The following is a 20,452-nucleotide window of genomic DNA, read 5'->3' on the forward strand; positions in this document are numbered from 1 at the left end:
TAAGGTCCTTTAAGGTACAAACATTATAACTTGTTAAATTTAAGCATAACTCAAAGTTCCATTCTGTGCACTATTCAGCTACTATTAGAAAAACAACAACATACAGATAGTTTCTAAAGGACAAATTCATGTGCATTATCAAAGTTCTTATCTCGAGGCAACTGAATGTTCAAGAACAGGTAGGCATGAGAGAATGTACCAGGGACAAATCTTGGCATTTTATTTAACAAACTATATTAGCTATGCAGAAATTACTCAAAAATAATAAATGAATGGTGAGAAAGCGTGAAACAAAGTATCAGTCTTGCATGTTTTGTGTGCCCTTTAACTTGTGTTTACATTAGGAACCAGAAAGGACAAATGTGCTTTCAATAATCTCTTGTACTGTTTTTTGCATTAATTTGAACGTTTGATTTCCTATATTGATTACTACTGCAATTGAGTAGTTTCACCCAAAGATGCTATAGGAGGTAGTATAACCAAGATCTCAGCAGAAATGCAAGAGAAATCCTACCCGTCTTTGATGTTAAGGGCAATACCGACTGCTGAAAGTCGATTGAAGTAGAAAACTAACCTAAGACTGAATACATCAGCTTTCATTACGGGCATTTGATTGCAATTTAGAAGAATCAGGCTTAAAATCTGTAAACATGAGATAACTTCTGCATAAAAACTAGTCAATATAATACAAAAGTAAAGAGTAGGTATCATTAATTAGCCATTTTGCAAAAATGAACAGACCTAGCCTTTTAAATATGCTTGTCATCTTCAGAGTTAGAAATGAATAGCTAAATACATCTCCCACACTGTAATAATACCTGTGCAACAAGAAGAGCCTCTTTAAGCTGGCCTCTTGAAGTAAAGAAAGAAACTAGTTTCTTCACATCTCCAATAGCTATACAGTATGGGATGACATCATCACTTTCTTCCTGAATTAACTGATCAGCTCTCCTAATTGAACAAATGAATAGACAAGAGAGATCTACATATATACATATATTGCTGAAATACTCTACAGTTCTATCCCAAAGCTTACTGAATAAAACGTATCATCACTGGAATGCTGTAACAAAAGCAAAGTACAACTGCTATTAGTATCCATCCTTCCTACTTGTCTGTGTCCTTTTGTAGACAGAAGCTACAATTCAGCATCATATTTTTATTACCTTACCTTTGCATTAGCTTCCTCCAGTATTTCATTGATACACCAGGTGCAACTGAGAGAGCTTTGTCCCACTAGAAAAAAGCAGCAATACATTTAACCTGATCATTTTATTTTGAGAAACAGCTGTATTTTTGACTAGTTTCCTGTTTCTTCCATTAAAAATAAATTTGTCAAGAGATTAAATAAGGAATGAGCTATGCATTAGACTGCATATGTTAAAAAATATATAATTGGAGCAAAATTACTCTTTTCTGGACTTGTGACCCATTTTGTTGCTACCCCATCTTTGCTAGGGTAGCTAGTTTTCAGAAACCTTCATATTTTATTGTTCTTCAATAATGTTCTGATATTTTACCTCTCCAAGTTCTACCATTAGTTCACAATATCGCTGAATTTGTCCTAATCTTAAATGTATTTCTGCAGCTTCTTTAAGCCTTTCCTCTTTGCTTGGTGCACCAATACCACCTCCATACTTGGACATTTTTACTGTTGTCAGTTCTTGTGCCTTGGACTGAAGGAAAAAAAAAAAAAAGATAAAAGAAGTCAAAAAACCCAACAGTTTTTTCTATGATGAAAACAAGATTTCTCAAGAATGAAGTAGTATCAAACATGACAATGGAATATAAAGGCTATCATTTAAGAAAAAAACCTTTTGAGGAAAGGCTAATTGGAAGAAATTACAATGAGATTACAGTGTAGTATTTACATTGTTAAAGTAACTGTGTTAGTGTTTTGTTGCACACATACATTTGCCTGGATTATCTTCCTTTAATCTCTTCTATATATTTTTTTAATTCTCAACCATTTTCTCACATGTAATAGTAATTCACTCATATGACCATCATAAAAATCTTGATATTTTTTAAATTTCAAAAACATATTTGTAAACATAAACCATACAGAGCTGGAAATTGTACTTATTACCATTATAATGATGTCCACATAAAGAAAGAATAAAGAGAGTAGGGTCAACCTGTGTCCTGATCTGTCATACCACATTAACCTTATGACTAATAAATGATTTGTATTCCCAACCACTGCAAGTTTTATATTAGTTGAAGAGGTAAGATTAAATTTCTCCACCTGGCAGAGTTTGAGAAACAAGTTGCAACAGGATCATATTTAAATTAAAAAAAAAAAAAGCAAAAGTAGCTTCACTTCACATTTCAAAATTCTCAGTTTAACTCTATCATCAATGCATGTAAGACAGCGTTTGGCTATTCATGGCTTTACAATACCATATAAGGAGGATAGAGAATGGATTTTGAACATTCTTCACCAAAATAAACTGCAATAAACACAAACGGCAGTTACTGAGAAAGGCAAAGGATATGTTTTTTTAAAACAATGTTACTTATTTTCTTGGCACCTCTATTTTTTTATCATTTTCATGCTGAAGTCTCCAATGTATCCTCTCTGTTTACTAGAAACAGAAAAAACACACAGGTTCTAGGTCCCTACTTCATCCTGAAATGCCTAGGTGCTGCAACGTCTAGGTGCATTATCCAGTTTCCTAAGAAAAAACTGGTATTAGCAGCCATATGCAGGCAGTCAGCATCACCCTACCCCTACTTTCTCTTAAAGCCCTCAAGCAAGATTCTGAGTCAGCAAAACCAGGACAAAAATCTTTTAATTAATATGAACACTTAATCCAGATCCACAGAATAATCAGCAGTTACTGTAGTTACTCTAGGTAACCTGAATTGTAACTGCATGAAATCATGTTGCAGGGATAAACAGACTTCTTGCACTGCATGAGTCAAGAATTAATAGAGTCTTCTCAGAATAACTGGCTGAGAAAATGGGTTTTTGGACACATGGACACAAACATAGAGAGCTTCATAGTATAGGAAGTAGGTAGCATGGGGAATAAACAACCTAGAGACATGCGCAGGCCTGGGGGGCTACAATCTTATTGGCATCACAGAGATGTGGTGGGATGGCTCCTGTGACTGGAGTGTTGGAATGGAAGGATACAGGCTCTTTAGGAAGGACAGGCAGGGGAGATGAGGAGCGGGGATCAACCTCTATGTCACTGACCAGCTGGAGGGCATGGAGCTCTGCCTGGGAATGGATGAGGAGCCGACCGAGAGCTTATGGGTCAGGATTAAAGGGAGGGCTGGAACAAGGGACATTATAGTGGGGGCTGTTACAGGCCAACCAGCCAGGAAGACCAAGCAGATGAGGCCCTCTGTAGACAGATAGGAGCAGCCTCATGTTCACAAGCCCTGGTCCTCGTGGGGGACTTCAGCCATCCCAATACCTGTGGGAGGGAACAGCACAGCAGGGCATAAGCAATCCAGGAGGTTCCTGGAATGCGTTGATAACTTCCTTCTCCAAGTGATAGCGGAGCCAGTGAGGAGAAGTGCTATGCTGGACCTTGTTCTCACCAACAAGGAGGGGCTGGTGGGGAATGTGAAACTCAAGGGCAGCCTTGGCTGCAGGGACCATGAAATGGAGTTCAAGATCCTTAAGACATCAAGGAGGGTGCACAGAAAGCTCGCTACCCTGGACTTCAGGAGGGCAGACTTTGGCCTCTTCAGGGATCTGCTTGGCAGAGTAGCATGGGCTAAAGCCCTGGAGAGAAGAGGAGCCCAAGAAAGCTGGTTGATATTCAAGGATCAACCCCTCCAAGCTCAGGAGTGATGCATCCTGACAAAGAGGTCGTCAGGTAAGAACACCAGGAGGCCTGCATGGATGAAGAAAGAGCTCCTAGACAAGCTCAGACACAGAAAGGAAGCTTACAGAGGGTGAAAGCAAGGACAGGTATCCTGGGAGGAATACAGAGAAACTGAGCAGCCAGGGATCAGGTTAGGAAGACCAAAGCCCTGATGTAATTCAATCTGGCCAGGGACATCAGGGGCAATGAGAAAAGCTTCTATAGGTATGTTGGTGATAACAGGAAGACTAGGGCAAATGTGGGCCCTCTCCAGAAGGAAATGGGAGACCTGGTTACCTGGGACGTGGAGAAGGCTGAGGTTCTGAATGACGTTTTTTCCTCAGTCTTCACCAGCAAGGGCTTCAGCCACACCACCTAAGACGCAGAAGGGAAAGGTGGGGACTGGAAGAATGAAGAACCGCCCAGGAGATCAGGTTTGAAACCATCAAAGGAACCTGAAGGTGCAGTAGTCCATGGGACCTCATGAAGGAACATCTGAACGGACATCTGAAGGAACTGGTGGATGAAGTGTCTAAGCCACTATCCATCCTATTTGAGAAGTCATGGCAGTCCAGTGAAGTTCCCACTGACTGGAAAAGGGGAAACATAACACCCATTTTTAAAAGGGGAAAAATGGAAGATCTGGGGATCTACAGGCCAGTCAGTCTCACCTCTGTGTCTGGCAAGATCATGGAGCGGATCCTCCTGGAAACTATGCTAGGGCACGTGGAAAATAGGGAGGTGATTGGTGACAGCCAACATGGCTTCACTAAGGGCGAATCGTGCCTGACAAATCTGGTGGCCTTCTACAACAGGATTATAGCGTCTGTGGATAAGGGAAGAGCAACTGACGTCATCCACTTGAACTTGTGCAAAACATCTGACACTGTCCCACACAACATCCTGGTTTTGACAGATGGACCGCTCGGTGGATAAGGAATTGGTTGGATGGTCTCACTCAAAGAGTGCGGTCAATGGATCAATGTCCAAGTGGAGAGCAGTGACAAGTGGCGAGAGCTGGGGTTGTTCAGCCTGGAGAAAAGAAGGCTCCAGGGAGACCTTATAGCAGCCTTCCAGTATTTAAAGGGGGCCTACAGGAAAGATGGGGAGGGACTCTTTATCAGCGAGAGTAGGGATAGAACAAGAGGTAATGGTTTTAAACTGAAAGAGATTAGATCCAGATTAGATATAAGGAGGAAATTCTTTATTGTGAGGGTGGTGAGGCACTGGAACAGGTTGTCCAGAGAAGCTGTGGCTGCCCCCTCCCTGGCAGTGTTCAAGGCCAGGTTGGACGGGGCTTTGAGAACCTGGTCTAGTGGAAGGTGTCCCTGCCCATGGCAGGGGGTTTGGAATTAGATGATCTTTAAGGTCTCTTCCAACTCAAACCATTCTATGATTAGCAGAGCAGCTGCTATTATTACAGTTAACATCACCAATAAAAAACTTCTATCACTTAAGTTTCATAAGGTATGTAGGAGACTTTTAAAGAGTCTGTGATTTTGCAAAAAAGACAGCCTGCAACAGCAAACAAGAGGTGATACATGGCAGGTATTTAGCCTTGGGGGTGGCAAGTGGGGAGTTATGCATTTCCTGATGCATGCCAATAAATACCTTTCTTCTACTTCCAACTCTGTCATTACAGTACGGGATTCTTTAGTATTCCTAAGAAGTCCCTGACAGAACCACGTAACCCCATATTCTGCACAAATTTTTTGTCTGGTTGCATATTCATATATGCAGCTACTAAGAAATTTATGGCCTAGTACTTGAATTTCACATTCATATCTGAGTCACTCTTCAGTTGCATATCTATATTAATTACAGGTTCTTGTTTTTCCACTCCTTCTTCCAGACAGCTACAAAGCATACTTCTGCTGACTCCCCTCCATTTTCAGACATGAATTCCCCTGTCCTTGCATTTGAACATAATGTTCGAAACGTCATGTTTATACATCAAAATAATTTGACTTTACTGAAAAGTACAGTATATATAATAGGGAAGACAAACTCACTTCATAGTTCAAGCTGCAGTGATGCTTGCTTTACAATTTCGTTCCATTATTTTGAAAACTGCTTTTCTAGTTAATAACTGTCTCCTAGCATTTTAACACTGAGCATGCATGAAGTCATGCAGATTGGCTAGATGCTATTGTTCTAACAGACTAGTATTGCACAGAGAACTGATATTGCATAAATATGTTTGGACATGAAATAAATTGTGACACTTTTGTAAATCATTAAATGTTATTTTAAAAGAGTGAAATACTATATGGATTAGCAAAACAGTTTCACATACTGTTTATGCTTCACTTACCATTCTAAATCTAATGAGATGTTTCATATGCATAATTCCTTTGCAGTAGTGTTGTGGAAGCAAACTGTCATCCTGTCCTTTTATTACAGCAACCAAATCCCATAAATTTTTGCTGCCTCCTGGAGGCTAAAATTGTTAGGGAAGAAAAGAGTTGTATTACAGTAATGTTCAAAAGAGAAATCTGAACTTAAAAAGACATTGGAAAACATTTGTCAGTCAATTCCAAGAAATACAACTTCAGATCATTTCAATATTAGAAGCTTTACTATGAAGACATGAATTAGTTCAAGACACTACAACTCCTTCAGTCTTCTTGAAGGCTGTGAAGATACAGCAAGATCCATGAAGTATTTGGTTATGTGTGGACATAGTTGAGGGCTCACCATTAAGGGTTCTCCCTTTTGCTCCCAAAGGAATACAAGCTATCTAGTGGCTACTACTGGCATAAAACAACATTGAGCTGCTGGGATGCAGGAACTGCCCTAATACTTGTATACCATTTTCTGTAAAGCAAAGGCATGGGCCAAGTAAAAAACAACTTCAAGGCTTGACTGGTACAATCTGGTTTCCTACCTTAAAATAGGCACATATGATATAACTGTATATGCACAAAATATTGCAGGCCATCAAGGCCATTTTTTTTTAAAAATAAATTTTAAGCATTTTTATTGGTCTAACATTTGAATCGATCCTTCTATAGAACTAGGACAATGGTTTAACACTGAATGAGGTCTAGAAGAGAGAGAGTAATTAAAAGCTTTGACCTGAAGGAACTTTTCTAAGAATAACAGGATTACAGGTTTAGAAGACCTATTATTTCTGAGCTAGTGAAAAATGGAAGATCCTATAGGAAAAAAAAAAAAAAAACAACAGATGCACAACACTATTTTCTGGACTCAAAAAGCACCACAGATGATCAAAAAAAGTTTTTGTTCTTGGAGAATTCTAATACTCTTATAACAGTGTTACTCTCGAATCAACATGGGACATCAAAAATCTGTAACTTCTGTAAGACAAAGAATTCCATAAAATATATTTTTATTAAACCAGGAAATGTCAAGATTTGTAATTGAGGAAGATTGTTTCAGCATTTCTAAATCATACTCTTCAATCTAGCTAGAAATTAAAACATTTTGGATGAACTAAGTCTTTGTAGATTAGTGTAGTGATTTAAATTACAACAGTACTTGACACAAGCTGTAGTTCCAGGTCATTTTTGTCCTTGTTCTACGTCAAGTTCAGCTCCTATGCAGGTAAGCACTCACAGGGACCCAGTAGTTTATGTTTTTAACTCAATTGCACAGAGAGATTGCAGTGATTTATAGGAAATATTACAGTACAATGGAGCAAAGGCTCTGGGGCACCGGGAACACTGGGGCAAGGGTCATCCAGATCTACATCTCCTAGAAGTAATATAGCAGTTTTAAGTAATATAGACATGGGCAGTTCAAACCTTATCTGTAATGAGGGTGCCCTTTTGATGGATTCAAATTAAAACTTTCAATGTTGTTTAATAAAACACATCTTTTCATTTTCTTCAATAGAAAATTGTCAAATCAAACTTTTTCTATGGAAAATGAAATTATCCTACCTATTTCACTTTGTGAAAAATTGGTGTTCACAACTGACAATTCAGTCATGGACATTTTTACATGCAGAAATGTTAAGAGACAGAATTGATTTCTGCATATTTTCTGAGCTCCCTTTAAGAAGCAAAGAAAAAAAAATTGTAGAGAAGAAAGCAATTTCAGTTTTGGAGATTGACTTCAGAAGAGAAAGTCACGCACACTTACAACATCCTTAAATTTGCAGAATACTTACTGAAAAACATTCTGAAAACCACCTCAGTTTTTTTCCTCGAGGATTTCCTGTCAATTTTTCCACTTCTTGTTTAATATCCCTGGAAACTTTACCACACAGCAAAGGAGGAGCACCAGATTCCACAGCACGATCTAACACGCACAAAGATTTATACATGAAAATTTAAAAAAAAAGAGAACAAAAAAAGTATAGTAACATACAGAAAATTAAAACAATGGTATATACAACTTACCTGTATTACCAATAATCTCATCCCAGCATCTATCTGCTAAAATATTTATTTGTAGAGGGTTTATAAGAGGTGTCAATGACCAGAGTCTCACAGTGGAGTCACGAGAGCAAGATGCCATAGTAAATGGACGACTAGGATGACATGTTAGTCCTAGCAGAGAGGGCATTTAAAAATGTAGTCAAATAATTAAGTTTATCTAATAATCAGTTTGATTACATTATAAATGTTAAAATATTTTAAAATGCATTTCAATACAGAAATTAACAATATTACCATATACATCTGCACCATGATCATAAACTGTGTCCAAACATGTCCCATCTCTTGTGTCCCAGACTCGAATTGTATAGTCCCAACTGCCGGATATTAGAAGGTATGGAATTTCAGGATTCCACATCAGTCCCCGTACTGGAGCTGTATGTCCACTAAGAACATTTATACAAGCATCCTGTGTATAATCCCATATTCGAACAGTACTGAAATAGAATAAAAAAGACCTATGTCCATCATATCACCTACTGAAATATGATTATCTCTCTACTTCAGCAATAGGCTAAGCTTAAAATTTATCAGAATATTTATTTGCAGTATGTTTATAGAAGTTTTAATAGGAGAGGTTGGAGCCACTGCTCTTCATGTTTAGGATGCAGTTCAAAATACACCAAAGACAATTCATCAGCGTAAGAAAAAATTCCATCTTCCACCTAGTCTTTCAAAGTCTCACATATACCATTATCTTAGATGTCAGTGAGAAAAAGTTTGTCCATATGCCTGCATGTGTAATAAATTTCTGTTAGAACTCTCAAGGGGAAAAAAATGAAAGAAAACCAAAGCAAAACTGCAAGATCTATCTTTCCTATGGCTTTAATAGCCCTCTAACGACCCAGGAAACTACAGATCTGTTAGTCTAACCTCAGTTCCTGGAAAAATTATGAAGATCATAGTGGGTACTATTGAAAACCATTTAAATAATAATGCAATCATCAGACACAGTCAACGTGGGTTGACAAAGGGAAAATCCTGTTCAACTAATTCGATATTCTTCTACAATAAGGTCACCTGCCTAGTGGATGAAAGGAAAGCACTGGATGCAGTTTTTCTGGATTTTAGAAGACTTTTGATACTGTCCCTCACAGCATCCTTCTGGACAGGTTCTCCAGTGGTGGGATGAGCAGGTTCACAGTGTGCTGGGTGAAGAACTGGCTGAACAGCTCAAAGGGTTGTAGTGAATGGGGCTACATCTGGCTGGCAACTCGTCACCAGTGGTGTTCCTCAGGGTTCAGCTCTAGGGCCAGTCCTGTTCAATGTATTAATCAGGAATCTGGATGCAGGAGTTGAATGCACCATTAGCAAGTCTGCTGATGATAAATTGGGAGCTGCTGTTGACTCTCTTCAGGGACAAGAGGCCTTGCAGAGGGATCTAGACAGATTGGAGCACTGGGTAACAATTAATGGGATGAAATTTAACAAGTCCAAATGACAGATTCTGCACCTGAGACAGAGTAACTCTGGGCACAAGTAAAAATGGGGAGAGGAGTGGCTGGAGAGCAGCCCTGTAGAAAGGGGTCTGGGGGTGCTGGTTGACAGCAGGCTCAGTATGTCAGCAGTGTGCCCTGGCAGCCCAGAGGGCAAACCGTATCCTGGGGTGCATCAAACACAGCACAACCAGCCAGGCAGAAGAGGTGATTATCCTGCTGTATTCAGCCTTGGTGCGGCCTCACCTTGAGTACTGTGTGCAGTTCTGGGTCCCACAATTCAAAAGGGCATGAAGGTCCTTGAATGTGTCCAGAGGAGAGCAGCAAAGCTGGTGAAAGGGCTGGAAGGCATGTCCTGTGAGGAGTGGCTGAGGACTTTGGGTTTGTGTAGTTTGGAGCAAAAAAGGCTGAGGGGCAACCCCATTGCTCTCTACAGCTTCCTGAGGAGGGGAAATGGAGAGGGAGGTGCTGAGCTCTTCTCCCTGGTATGCAGGGGTAGGATGCATGGGAATGGTTCAAAAATGCTCTAGGGGAGGTTTAAACTGGGCATTAGGAAGCATTTCTTTACCAAGAGAGTGGTTAAATGCTGGAACAGGCTTCCTAGAGAGGTTGGTTGACGCCCCAAGCCTGTCAGTGTTTAGGAGGCATTTGGACAATGCCCTTAATAATTTGCTTTAACTTTTGCTCAGCCCTAAACTGGTCAGACAGTTGGACTAGATGATTGTTGTAGGACCCATCAATTTAAGTATTCTATTCTATTATCTTCTCTCCTTTAAACATTTGTCACATGGTCGAAGTAGACACCACATTATCTTAAACTGTGAAACTCCCACCACAATTAAACAAGTAATGAGGAAGAATTCACACTAACTTTCTCACTGGTTTTTTCTTCCCTTTTAACCAAGTAAGTTTCTAACATTTCCTTTTATTTTCAGTAGTTGCTATCGCTGGGTACAGCTAATTGAACAGACTACAGAATGAGGAAGTTAAAAGTTCATTTTCTTGAAAAGATCATTGTAATTCTGGCTAAACTTTATTACATTATCAAATATGTTACCAAAGCTCACTCATGGCAGCAAAGCCACGTATTACAGTTTCTCCAGTGCTGCAGAGGGGCCATTTGATGGACCATGCATCACAAAGTAGAATCCACAAGTTCGAATATGTACTCATGTATGACTCTTGCATGCTGTTCCTATGTACTGTATAAGTCTAGGTGCTAAACAGGTCATTTGAAATAGTTCTGAGTTTGACTATGAACAAGAGTGTTACCAAGTACAATAAACTCAAAAGACTGTTTATTTTCTGTGTTACCTGGGACTCAGTTAGTCAGTGATCCCCTTCCCTCAAAGTGCAAGTGTGACTGGATTCTGGAAATCCCTCTGTAATCAAGTCTTATTACATAGCTATGATTGGTAATAAAATCAGAATATATCATAATGACACTATGACAGAATTTTCAATTCATTAGGTCTTGCCCATGTGAAATAGAGAAGATTTACACACAAAAATTTTGTTGTCAAGTTGATTTCTTTCATGAATCATCACACTATGAACTAACAGTTTTTGCTGCAAGCATGGACATCTAATCAATGATGCTGGGGAAAGCAACAGAAGCTGATACTCCAAACTTGTGATCCTTTACAAAAACGTTTTGTATACTCTGCAGGGAAGTGGCTTAGAATCATAGAAAAATCCTTCCTCCTGCTTACCACAGACCAATGTGTTCTCCCTCTAAAAAATGTCATCAAAACCAACAGAAGTACCTAGCACTCATCAAAAATCAGCACAGATTCTACTTCATTATATTTTTGAAAGACATCAAATAAGAGCGGGTCTTGCACCCATGTCTTTAGACATAATGTAAATGTGTGGCATCCTCCTTGTATCATTCCTGGAAGTAACAGGTATCAGTCACTGACTATACTCTTTGGAAAGCATTTGGAAAGTTGCATTGCTACAGCAGTTATGACAATTTTAGATAATGATCCTGCTGCCCAAATACTATATTAAGCTAAAAGCAAAGCTACAGCCTGAATCTGAACAAGGCAGAGATTTAGATTATTGTATTATTCACAGAGTTTTTAGAGGTGCCAGCACCAGTACAACTAGAGATCTTAAGTTTCTCTAATAGTCCTGCTTGAGATTTTAAGTTTTCCAATAGTTCAGAAATACACACCCATCATCAGAGCCGCTGCAGAGGATTCCTTCTCTCAGAGGAGACCACCGTACATGAAACACCTTTGCAGTATGCCCTGTAAAAACCTTCAGTGGCTGATCAGAGCTGGTTGCTAAGTAGTAAACACGAACATTTTTATCCTCACAACCAGTAGCTATCATATCTCTGCAAAATAAAAACAGTCAAATTCTCAGTCACAGGGATCATCAAAAGTACTTATGTTGTTTTAGTTTAAAAATAAATGTGTATTTTGCAATTTACTTTAAAAAAATAACATATTTTTGCTTCTCCTTTGTCTTTTTAGGATGTAATTATTGATAACCCAATTAAATATACTAAATCAGAAAAAAACTCTGATAAATATCCATTAGTTGCAATAGGGAATAGTATTTAGAATAGACTAGCTGCAACAGGGAAGAGACTATAGTCTGACCAAGCACCTAACACACAACTATTAATAGATTGAATTGCTGCCTAATTGTTTTTTGACAAAGACTTCTCATGTTGTTATTAGGAATTATCTGCAAAATTAACATATATCACAGTGTATTTAGTTGCCTGCTGTATCATCAGCTTAGCAGTCATTAAAAGGAAACCAACCTAAACCCCTCCTTCGTGGTACTGAATGTCTGCATTTTGTTCTCCATTATATATTCAGCCAGAGAAATTTTTTTTTCCTCTGATCAATGTGAAAAGATCCTCTTTTGAAAGCTAAGTAAGTTCATTCTGAGCAATAAAATACACTACTGGGAATATAGAGTGACTACAGACATATCCTACCGTGGAACAGAAACAATTTCAGTCCTCTAATATCACAGTAAATATCACGTTCTAAATAACTCTGTGTTACTTTATTGGATTTAATAAGTAAATATTATCAATTCTTTGGGTCAATTTTTACTTACTTGTTGTTTTGACTCCAATCACAGCCAAACACTGCAGCTGGATGCTTGTACTTGTGAAGAACCTTGCCATCAATGGTTCGAATAATACTGAAACCAATTACAATGTAATATTATGAGGAAAAAGGCATTCTGAGTAGGCTATCCAAAAGTCAAGTTTGATTCTGTGCAAATAAGCCAGATATCAAAAAAAGTATACAGAAAGAACATGAGAAATCTTTATTCCTACAGCCCCTTAACTAAAACTATATATTTCTGAACAAAACATTTAATTGGACTTCAGAGTCCATGTTCCTTCAGAGGGGCTGTAAAGATGTCCACTGTGGTACCTCCCTACCTGAAAGAATCCTCATAGCCCAAAATCTAAGTTTCAGCTATGGCTTTAAGGTAGAAATAGCTCTTTAGGGATTTTTAAAAAAAAAAAAAAAAAAAAAAAAAAGGAAAGAAAAAAGTTGATTGTTTTCTAGAATTCATGCTTGTTATGTTTGAGCTGAAATAACATGGGTAGCAAAGGGAAAGAATGAACAAGGATTTAAAAACGTACTGAAACACAATACATGCAAAATTGTTCTCAATGGGCAATTACTTTGGTACAATTCTCAAATGGTACAACTGCAATTACTTTGGTCTAAAATAGTGATCCCTAGTCCTTGAAATAAACTTAGAAAAAATTTTAAAAATTAAGACAAGCAAAGTGGGATAGCTTTTGAAAAGTGTCCTCCATATCTACAGATAAGAAACCTAGAAGAATATACTTGGCTAAATAAAAATCAATACCCAGTTTCACTGAGTGTCTTAGACACTATTCCTCTTGCAAATATCTCCTTTATTTTTTTCTTAAAATCATGAAAAATATATCCTAACAAGTACAGGAGATTAATATAATCCAAGTTTTGCCCAGTAAGAAAAGTTTTCAATTTAATCAGTGACAGTACTGTTGAAGTTTACTGACTTGAGAAGTGCATTTTTTTGTTTTGTTTTCTTCCAGTAACACTCACCAAAATCCATCACTGCTGCAGGTTGCTATTCTTTTGGAATCTTTATGACTCCAGGCAATGCAGAAGATTCCATTCTTTCCATGCTTCAAAAAATGCAAAATACCTATCAATAAGAAATAATTCACTCCTTTTTCTCTCATCTATTGACTCATCTTTTTTATTTGAAAAAAGATGAAGCTCATATGGGCTTCAGCCCTTTTCTCCCAGTAAAGTATACTGTACAGAAACACATTATAATGAGTTCCCAATATAGCTGGGATATTTGAGAATTCAAATCCAAAAAATTGGGACTGAGGAGAGACACAGTAAAACTGCCATACTCTCCAGGATCCAAGAGACAAAACTGGGTCAAGTTGAAGAATGAGCAACCCATAACTATATAAACCTGAAGCTTGAATAAAGGTTAGCTACTTGTTGGAATAATGAAGTTAGTGGGCATGAATAATTGTGGTATGTGAAAACTCAAGTGGGACATGTATCAGGATGAGTGTTTGAGAAAAGATGTTTAGTAGCACAAGTGCAAATCTTCTGAGTGTTAGAACTCAGGAACTCCTGAATGTATGTATATGTGTTTTCTGCCTCCCCACCACCCCATCTCTGTCTTCTTAAAGAGCATCTTTTGTCCTCTGATGCAGATGCCACAGTTAATTATATCTGTATAATCTGAAGATCACAGCTATAAACTAAGAATACACAAAATAGTACAGAATACCACAACACAGTATTAAATAGCTCCTGCTGACAATAACGCTACCATTTCAGGACTTGCAAAGGCCTGCATAGATTTCAGGTAATACAAGGCAAGATTCTAAATAAGGCATACTGTTTAGTGTACTGCAAAATAGAGCTTTATTGGTCTAGACTTCAGGGACTGATGCATTTTTCTGGGCCTTACATTTGAAAATACAGAACACCAGTTTAAAGTCTATATGTCCATATACATTTACATATTTAAGAAAAAAACAGCTATGCTTTTGCTGTGTATCACTACAGAACTGATTTTAAAATAATGGAGACCATCTGGTGCTTCATCATTCTCTCATGACAAACCCAGTCTGAGAAAGTAAAAATATTTCTGCCTCAGAGATAAACTGGCACCCACATAATTATTTCTATAGATTTTTATATTATAGCACCTTTTGAAAACATATGAACTTTGACCCATCTTTATTTATTGACACTAGAGGAAATTACTAACTTACATTTCATATAGACAAAAAAAGAAGTAATCTCATTTTACCTCACTGAATCTGGTTATCATTTTGCCTTTTGGGACATCCCAGATGAAGCCACCGTTTCTGGATGTTGCACCAGCTATGCAGTTTAGATCTCCTTTAGAGAAAGATAAGTTTTTAACATCTCACAATAGATACAAGATCACAATATTGTTTGAGTAGTGTGTTTCTACTTCAAATTCAGAAAATGATCAATGGCACATAAACAAGAGTTTTTCATAGTTTAAAGCCAGCATTTGATAGTAACTCACAAATATCAATTTCAGCAAAAGCCTGACCTGCTTTTCTACATTCCTATTTGAGGAAAGGTCAAAATAAGAGCTGTATTGTTGTAAAAAGTATTCTCAATGCCTGCTGAAAGTCTTGCAGTTAAGGTGACAAGAAAATAATGTCCACGATTCATACGCCTCAAACTGAAAAACAAATACAATCTCAATGTTTCAAGCTTAAAGTTGTAGCAACCACAGCATTTTCTTTTAAAGTTCCCTGTGTACTAAGACAAATCAGGAAGAACGTGACAGAACATGTAACAGTACTTTGCGTTCTTAATCTTGCACCACTGCAGCACCTAAACCTACCAAGAGTGTAGCTGAATCTGTTACCACACTCTACAGGGTGGAAAATCTGAATATATGACTCTGTAGTGAGAACCTGAAGACCGAATTCAGGCCTAATCCAAAAGCCACCAAATTCTCCTCACCACAGTGACCCTTTATCCTAATATAGCTATACTTTTCCTAAATAGCTACATGGCACATTATATAAAAGCTTTGACTGTTTTATACCACACTTCAGAGGTGGAAAAGGCAATCTATACAGAAGGAGTCTAGAAAAGTACATATATAATTTGAGATTCAGGTAGGAGAATGATAGGAAAAAAATTTAAAAAAATGAGAGTAATGTTCAAAGGTCTTTTGAGACCACATACAAATGGTGGCATGAGTAGGATTATATATTAGGAATAAAGTACAAGGCAGAGAAATATTCTCTAGGAGTAAGGGATGTGAAAGAAGCAGGACAAGTTCTGTATGGGATGGACGAGGAACTTTTGGACAGAATGGTAAGGAACTGAAGTTGAAGCACATGCTTCCAATTAGCTTTTTTTTTAAAAAAAAAAAATCAGAATACAAGACTTGAAAAGCACCCCCACAGTGAACAAACTATCTTCTCAATGTGAGATACTACTACAAACCGAGTTTAAATTTCAAACCAAAATAACACAAAAGAAAACACCATGTTTCATATTGCCATAATTTCCATAGAGCAAGACAAATCATCTGTGAAGAGGAACAACGTGCAAGAGACACTCTAAAATGAAAAAAGTGCAAATTCATTTCACATATGCAGACTACATTGAGCTTCATATCACAATATTTCTTTACTGTCAGCTATTATTTCTTAGTTTAAAAACATAGGAGAGAAAGGCAGTCAGCTGAATTATTTAGACTTTTAAAAAAATGCATCTGCTGTCCAAAGAATTAAAACACAAGAGAGCCTACTTATCATCAACTACTGACATTAGTAACTATCAGAAATGTACTCCTGGGTTCACCTAAGTGGGTTGCAGAACAGTTTTAAGAAGAAAATTTCCAACTGACTTCTCTAAGAAAAAGTAGATGCTTTGCAGAAAAGGTTCTCCCTATTCTAATAAAGTAAAAGCAGAGCTCTCAGTGATGAGAATCCTACACAAAGAAGGAAGAGAAAGAACTAAACACATACGTTCCACTTTTTCAACACAAAACAGAATCTGAATTCTTTTAATTAGCTGCTTCCCATGCAAAGAAAACTTTCTCATCATCCACATAATGTAACGCTAGAAAGGTTCTGGAGATTTTCCTTCCTCTATTCTGGCCCCTTATGAAATACTGAGATCATTCCTCATAAGGGTAAACCTCAACAAGGTCTGAAGCATTGAATTCTACAGGTTTCACAGATAATAGCTATGCTTAAACCTTTTAAGATTTCTATCTAAAATTAATACTTTCATAACACAAATTCTGCTAGTCAATACTTATTCAAAAAACATTTAGACCTAAAGCAAAATATTCTTACCTGGAGCCCAAGAAAGGGAATAAATAACCCCCTCATTACCAGGAGATGTGTAAACTGCTGTTAAAGTATTTATGTCCCAAACTTTTATTGTGCCATCAAATGAAGCTGTAGCAAGAAGATCAGGGTTATCAGGTTTGAATTTGCAATCAAAGATGGTCTCAACATGTCCCTTGAATGAAACAAATATTTAATCCATTTTTATTACATTTGATTTTTTTTCAGCATTTCAACTCTAGATCAAACTCTAAAATAAACTGTATTATAACTTGTCAGGTCAATTATGAGTTCCAAAAACCCTGTATGTTATGGCTCATCAGTCAAAATTAAAAAGCATAAAATAGCTTGGACTATAACACTCCTCCCTTTCATAGATCATTATTAAAGACACAAAAATTCTGCCCTGAAACAACAGGGTGATGCAAGGCCAGGGAGCTGTTAGCATTTTCCATTGGAACTGAGTTGCTAAAAAAATTGAATTAAAAAACTTAAGCTAAAAACCAAAACAAACCAAGAAAAGTTAATTTTTTAAAACAGAATTAATCTGACCCTTTAGGTAAAAAGTATCTGACTGAAAAAATAAAGCTTTGTATGTTGAGCATGTTCTACAAGTTTTCTAGTATTCCACTGAGTTTTCTATGCTTCTACACTGTACTGCAGTTTAAACGTCAATCCATTAAAAATTTCACATTCAATTGCTTGTTTTTGAAGACATGCATTTGTAGACTTTAACTTGACACATACATGAGAAACATAACATGTAGGGACTTTTTTAAGCCTCAGCTGCTTTACAGGACCAAACCCATTAAAAATGGAAAAATAACACCGACTCTATTCAAATATGTATTCTCAGCACAACTGAGAATCATTCAAGTTTTTCCAATGAAAAGGAAATGAGGAAAGAGGAAAAGAGAAAAATCCTCAAGAATAACAAAAATCCCAGTGAAGAGGCAGCTCACCTAATATGTGATAAACCCAGTTTTGTGTTTCTGCTTTAAAGATGATTTAATAATTCAGTCTTTGTCATTTTAAACTGAGTGACCTCACTGAAATGCACATATTTTTCTCTCTGATTTGACTAGAATTTTTATTCTGGACTTTCCGAGAAGGCCATCAAATCAAAATTTCAGTTAAAAAGAAGCCCACGCCCTTAAATCTTTATTTCTGGATGAAAACAAACTGCCAGAATACTTCCAACAGGATGTAGTCTTTTGCAACAAAGAACTACTTTCAGCTTCACTCTTTCACATGATAGAAACTGTTTTACAGTGCTGTGAAGACTTCATTCTCCATTTTTTGCTGTTAGAAGAAAGTGTATAAGCCAAATAAACTCTCATTCCAAAGACAGAGATAAAACGTACCAAATCTCTAAGGAAATCCCACTTTTTGGCTCCCATGTCGTAAAGCCCCACTCCACCATCCATGAAGCAACAGACAGCATGACCAGGAGGAAGAGAAAATGCTTGGTTTTGGGTTAAAGTTGGAGGAGGAACAGCCTCACTTGTTGAGGATGTATGGTGATTTTTAGTAGGATACTGTGATGAACATGCTTAACAAAATAAAGCATAAGATATTAACAGATAAGATTATTTTTCACTTAATAATAAGTAACAATTAAAAAGAGTAAAATGCTTTGTATTCCAACCAGGCTAAACACAAAAGAAATGAAGAATTCCTGTATGAAGCCTGGCCTAGTAAAGAAGGACCTTATAAAGTGCTTGATCCTTTACACTTTTGTCTAGTTCACTGGCACCAGAAGGTATGTTATTTAATTAAGAACTACAGAGATGACAGAAACTTAGAGATTGACTTAGATATAACAAGATTCACAAACAAGATTTTCTTAACTTGCAGCCATTGCAATGAATAACAATAAAAATTACACTTACGCTTTTTCTTTGGAGGAGAACTTAGCACATGCAAACCATGGAAACCAGTTTTCTTCAATTTAAAGTTATCTATAGGTGTTGTACGTGATACATTCCAAACACGTAACACACCAACCTGAGAATCTGAGGTTTAAAAAAACATACAAAAAATATTTATTTTTTAAAATTTGTTATCCTCTTTTTACTGTACACAGAGGTATGAGGTTTAAGGACTGAGTTAAGCAAAAATACAACAATGAATTAAACTTAGAATCCTAAGAAGAATTTTATAAGCAGGCACTGTCATCTCCATGGTAATATCACTATTAACAACGATAATTATTAATATTAGTTATTTAAACTTCAGTAGATAGATTCTATGGAACCTCTCTCATTATAAAATATTCTCAGTCTCACTTTCCTTATTCATTAATTCAACCTCAGCAGTAACTAATGTCTATGGTGTAGACGAGAGGCAGGAAATACATTTTTTTTTTTTAATCCTTCTAAAAATAGAGAAAGAAAAGCAGGGGATCAAGAAGTGACATCCACTAGTAAAATACATTTTTATTCCTATTCACATAGTAACTCTCACATTTGTTGCTAAAGTGTGCATGAGGAAAATATTATTTAGTATAAAAAAATAGTTTAAAGTCACTTTTTCATGTACTCAACAAATACAGAGCAAGTAAAAACTGCTCAGTGTAGGTTTGTGTTATCTTCTACAGTTTTATGGGTTGGGTTTTTTTGTACAATGCATGTATGCTTTTATTTGTAGAAATGTTAAGAAACAGAAAGATCAAACTTGGTATCAATTTTGAATATTCAGTCCTATATTTATTAACTTTGTAAAATCAGGAAACAAAAGGCTTACCTCCAGTTATAAACATTCCAGGTGCACTAGAAACCCAGGCTAAACACTGAACAGATGCTGCTGCACTGGGAAAATTAAAAGTTGTGATACAGGACAGAGATTCAGAATCAACTAGTCGAATACCATTATGTAAATTAGCAACAAGAAGGTAGTCAGTTGACAAAGGGTCCCACTCCAGCGCTGTAACTGGATCTTCTTCATCTGTTCCTTCAAGAGACTCTGGTCTTAAGACATGTTTCTGATTTTTAGAACCTTTAGGGGCACAAGGAAACATTATTTCAAAATGAAATCGAGTATATCTTTTCAATAGTTACAAGTTTGCAAACATCATTTTTATCTCTCCCTGAAATTTTTAATAGCCTGCTCCACCGTCTGCACCAGTGAAATTAATGAGCTGGCTTTGCAATATTTGACTTAAAGTAGTTCTGGCTCCATCAGATCTGACTTTAATAGAGCAAAAAATAGAAACAGCTGTCAGGTTTATTAAGATAATTTTACACTAAAGAAAAGTATGTTAAATCATATACATTGTCGAAACAATTTCCATGAGTAGAGGCCTGCAGTGCAGCCTAAAATACAAGTCATTTGAGTATAAGTAAATCTGCATCCCACAGCAAATACAGGCAAAATAAAGGCAGTATGAGCTAGAAAAAAAAATTGTGGTAGTCAAAATAGTGTTTA

At 37.0% G+C, this 20,452-nt stretch overlaps 1 protein-coding gene across 5 annotated transcripts in view; it reads right to left on the reverse strand.

The window, feature by feature from the left end:
- WDR17 (WD repeat domain 17) overlaps positions 1 to 20,452 on the reverse strand; it is a 72,109-nt gene that overhangs the window by 18,401 nt on the left and 33,256 nt on the right. For 4 of the 5 annotated variants that reach the window (XM_074822786.1, XM_074822785.1, XM_074822789.1 and 1 more), the window contains 15 exons: positions 19,772 to 20,023; positions 18,919 to 19,041; positions 18,391 to 18,578; positions 17,033 to 17,201; positions 14,986 to 15,077; positions 13,746 to 13,828; positions 12,751 to 12,837; positions 11,846 to 12,010; positions 8,465 to 8,667; positions 8,192 to 8,341; positions 7,960 to 8,090; positions 6,139 to 6,264; positions 1,521 to 1,676; positions 1,172 to 1,236; positions 819 to 951 (listed from right to left, as the gene is read on the reverse strand). In XM_074822786.1, the coding sequence (XP_074678887.1) occupies positions 819 to 951; positions 1,172 to 1,236; positions 1,521 to 1,676; positions 6,139 to 6,264; positions 7,960 to 8,090; positions 8,192 to 8,341; positions 8,465 to 8,667; positions 11,846 to 12,010; positions 12,751 to 12,837; positions 13,746 to 13,828; positions 14,986 to 15,077; positions 17,033 to 17,201; positions 18,391 to 18,578; positions 18,919 to 19,041; positions 19,772 to 20,023 (2,123 nt within the window). The remainder of the gene's footprint in view (positions 1 to 818; positions 952 to 1,171; positions 1,237 to 1,520; positions 1,677 to 6,138; positions 6,265 to 7,959; positions 8,091 to 8,191; positions 8,342 to 8,464; positions 8,668 to 11,845; positions 12,011 to 12,750; positions 12,838 to 13,745; positions 13,829 to 14,985; positions 15,078 to 17,032; positions 17,202 to 18,390; positions 18,579 to 18,918; positions 19,042 to 19,771; positions 20,024 to 20,452) is intronic. The other variant, XM_074822788.1, reaches the window with a different exon arrangement.

The sequence above is a fragment of the Strix aluco genome, chromosome 4 (assembly GCF_031877795.1).
Source record: "Strix aluco isolate bStrAlu1 chromosome 4, bStrAlu1.hap1, whole genome shotgun sequence".
In the NCBI taxonomy this organism is placed as follows: Eukaryota; Metazoa; Chordata; class Aves; order Strigiformes; family Strigidae; genus Strix; species Strix aluco.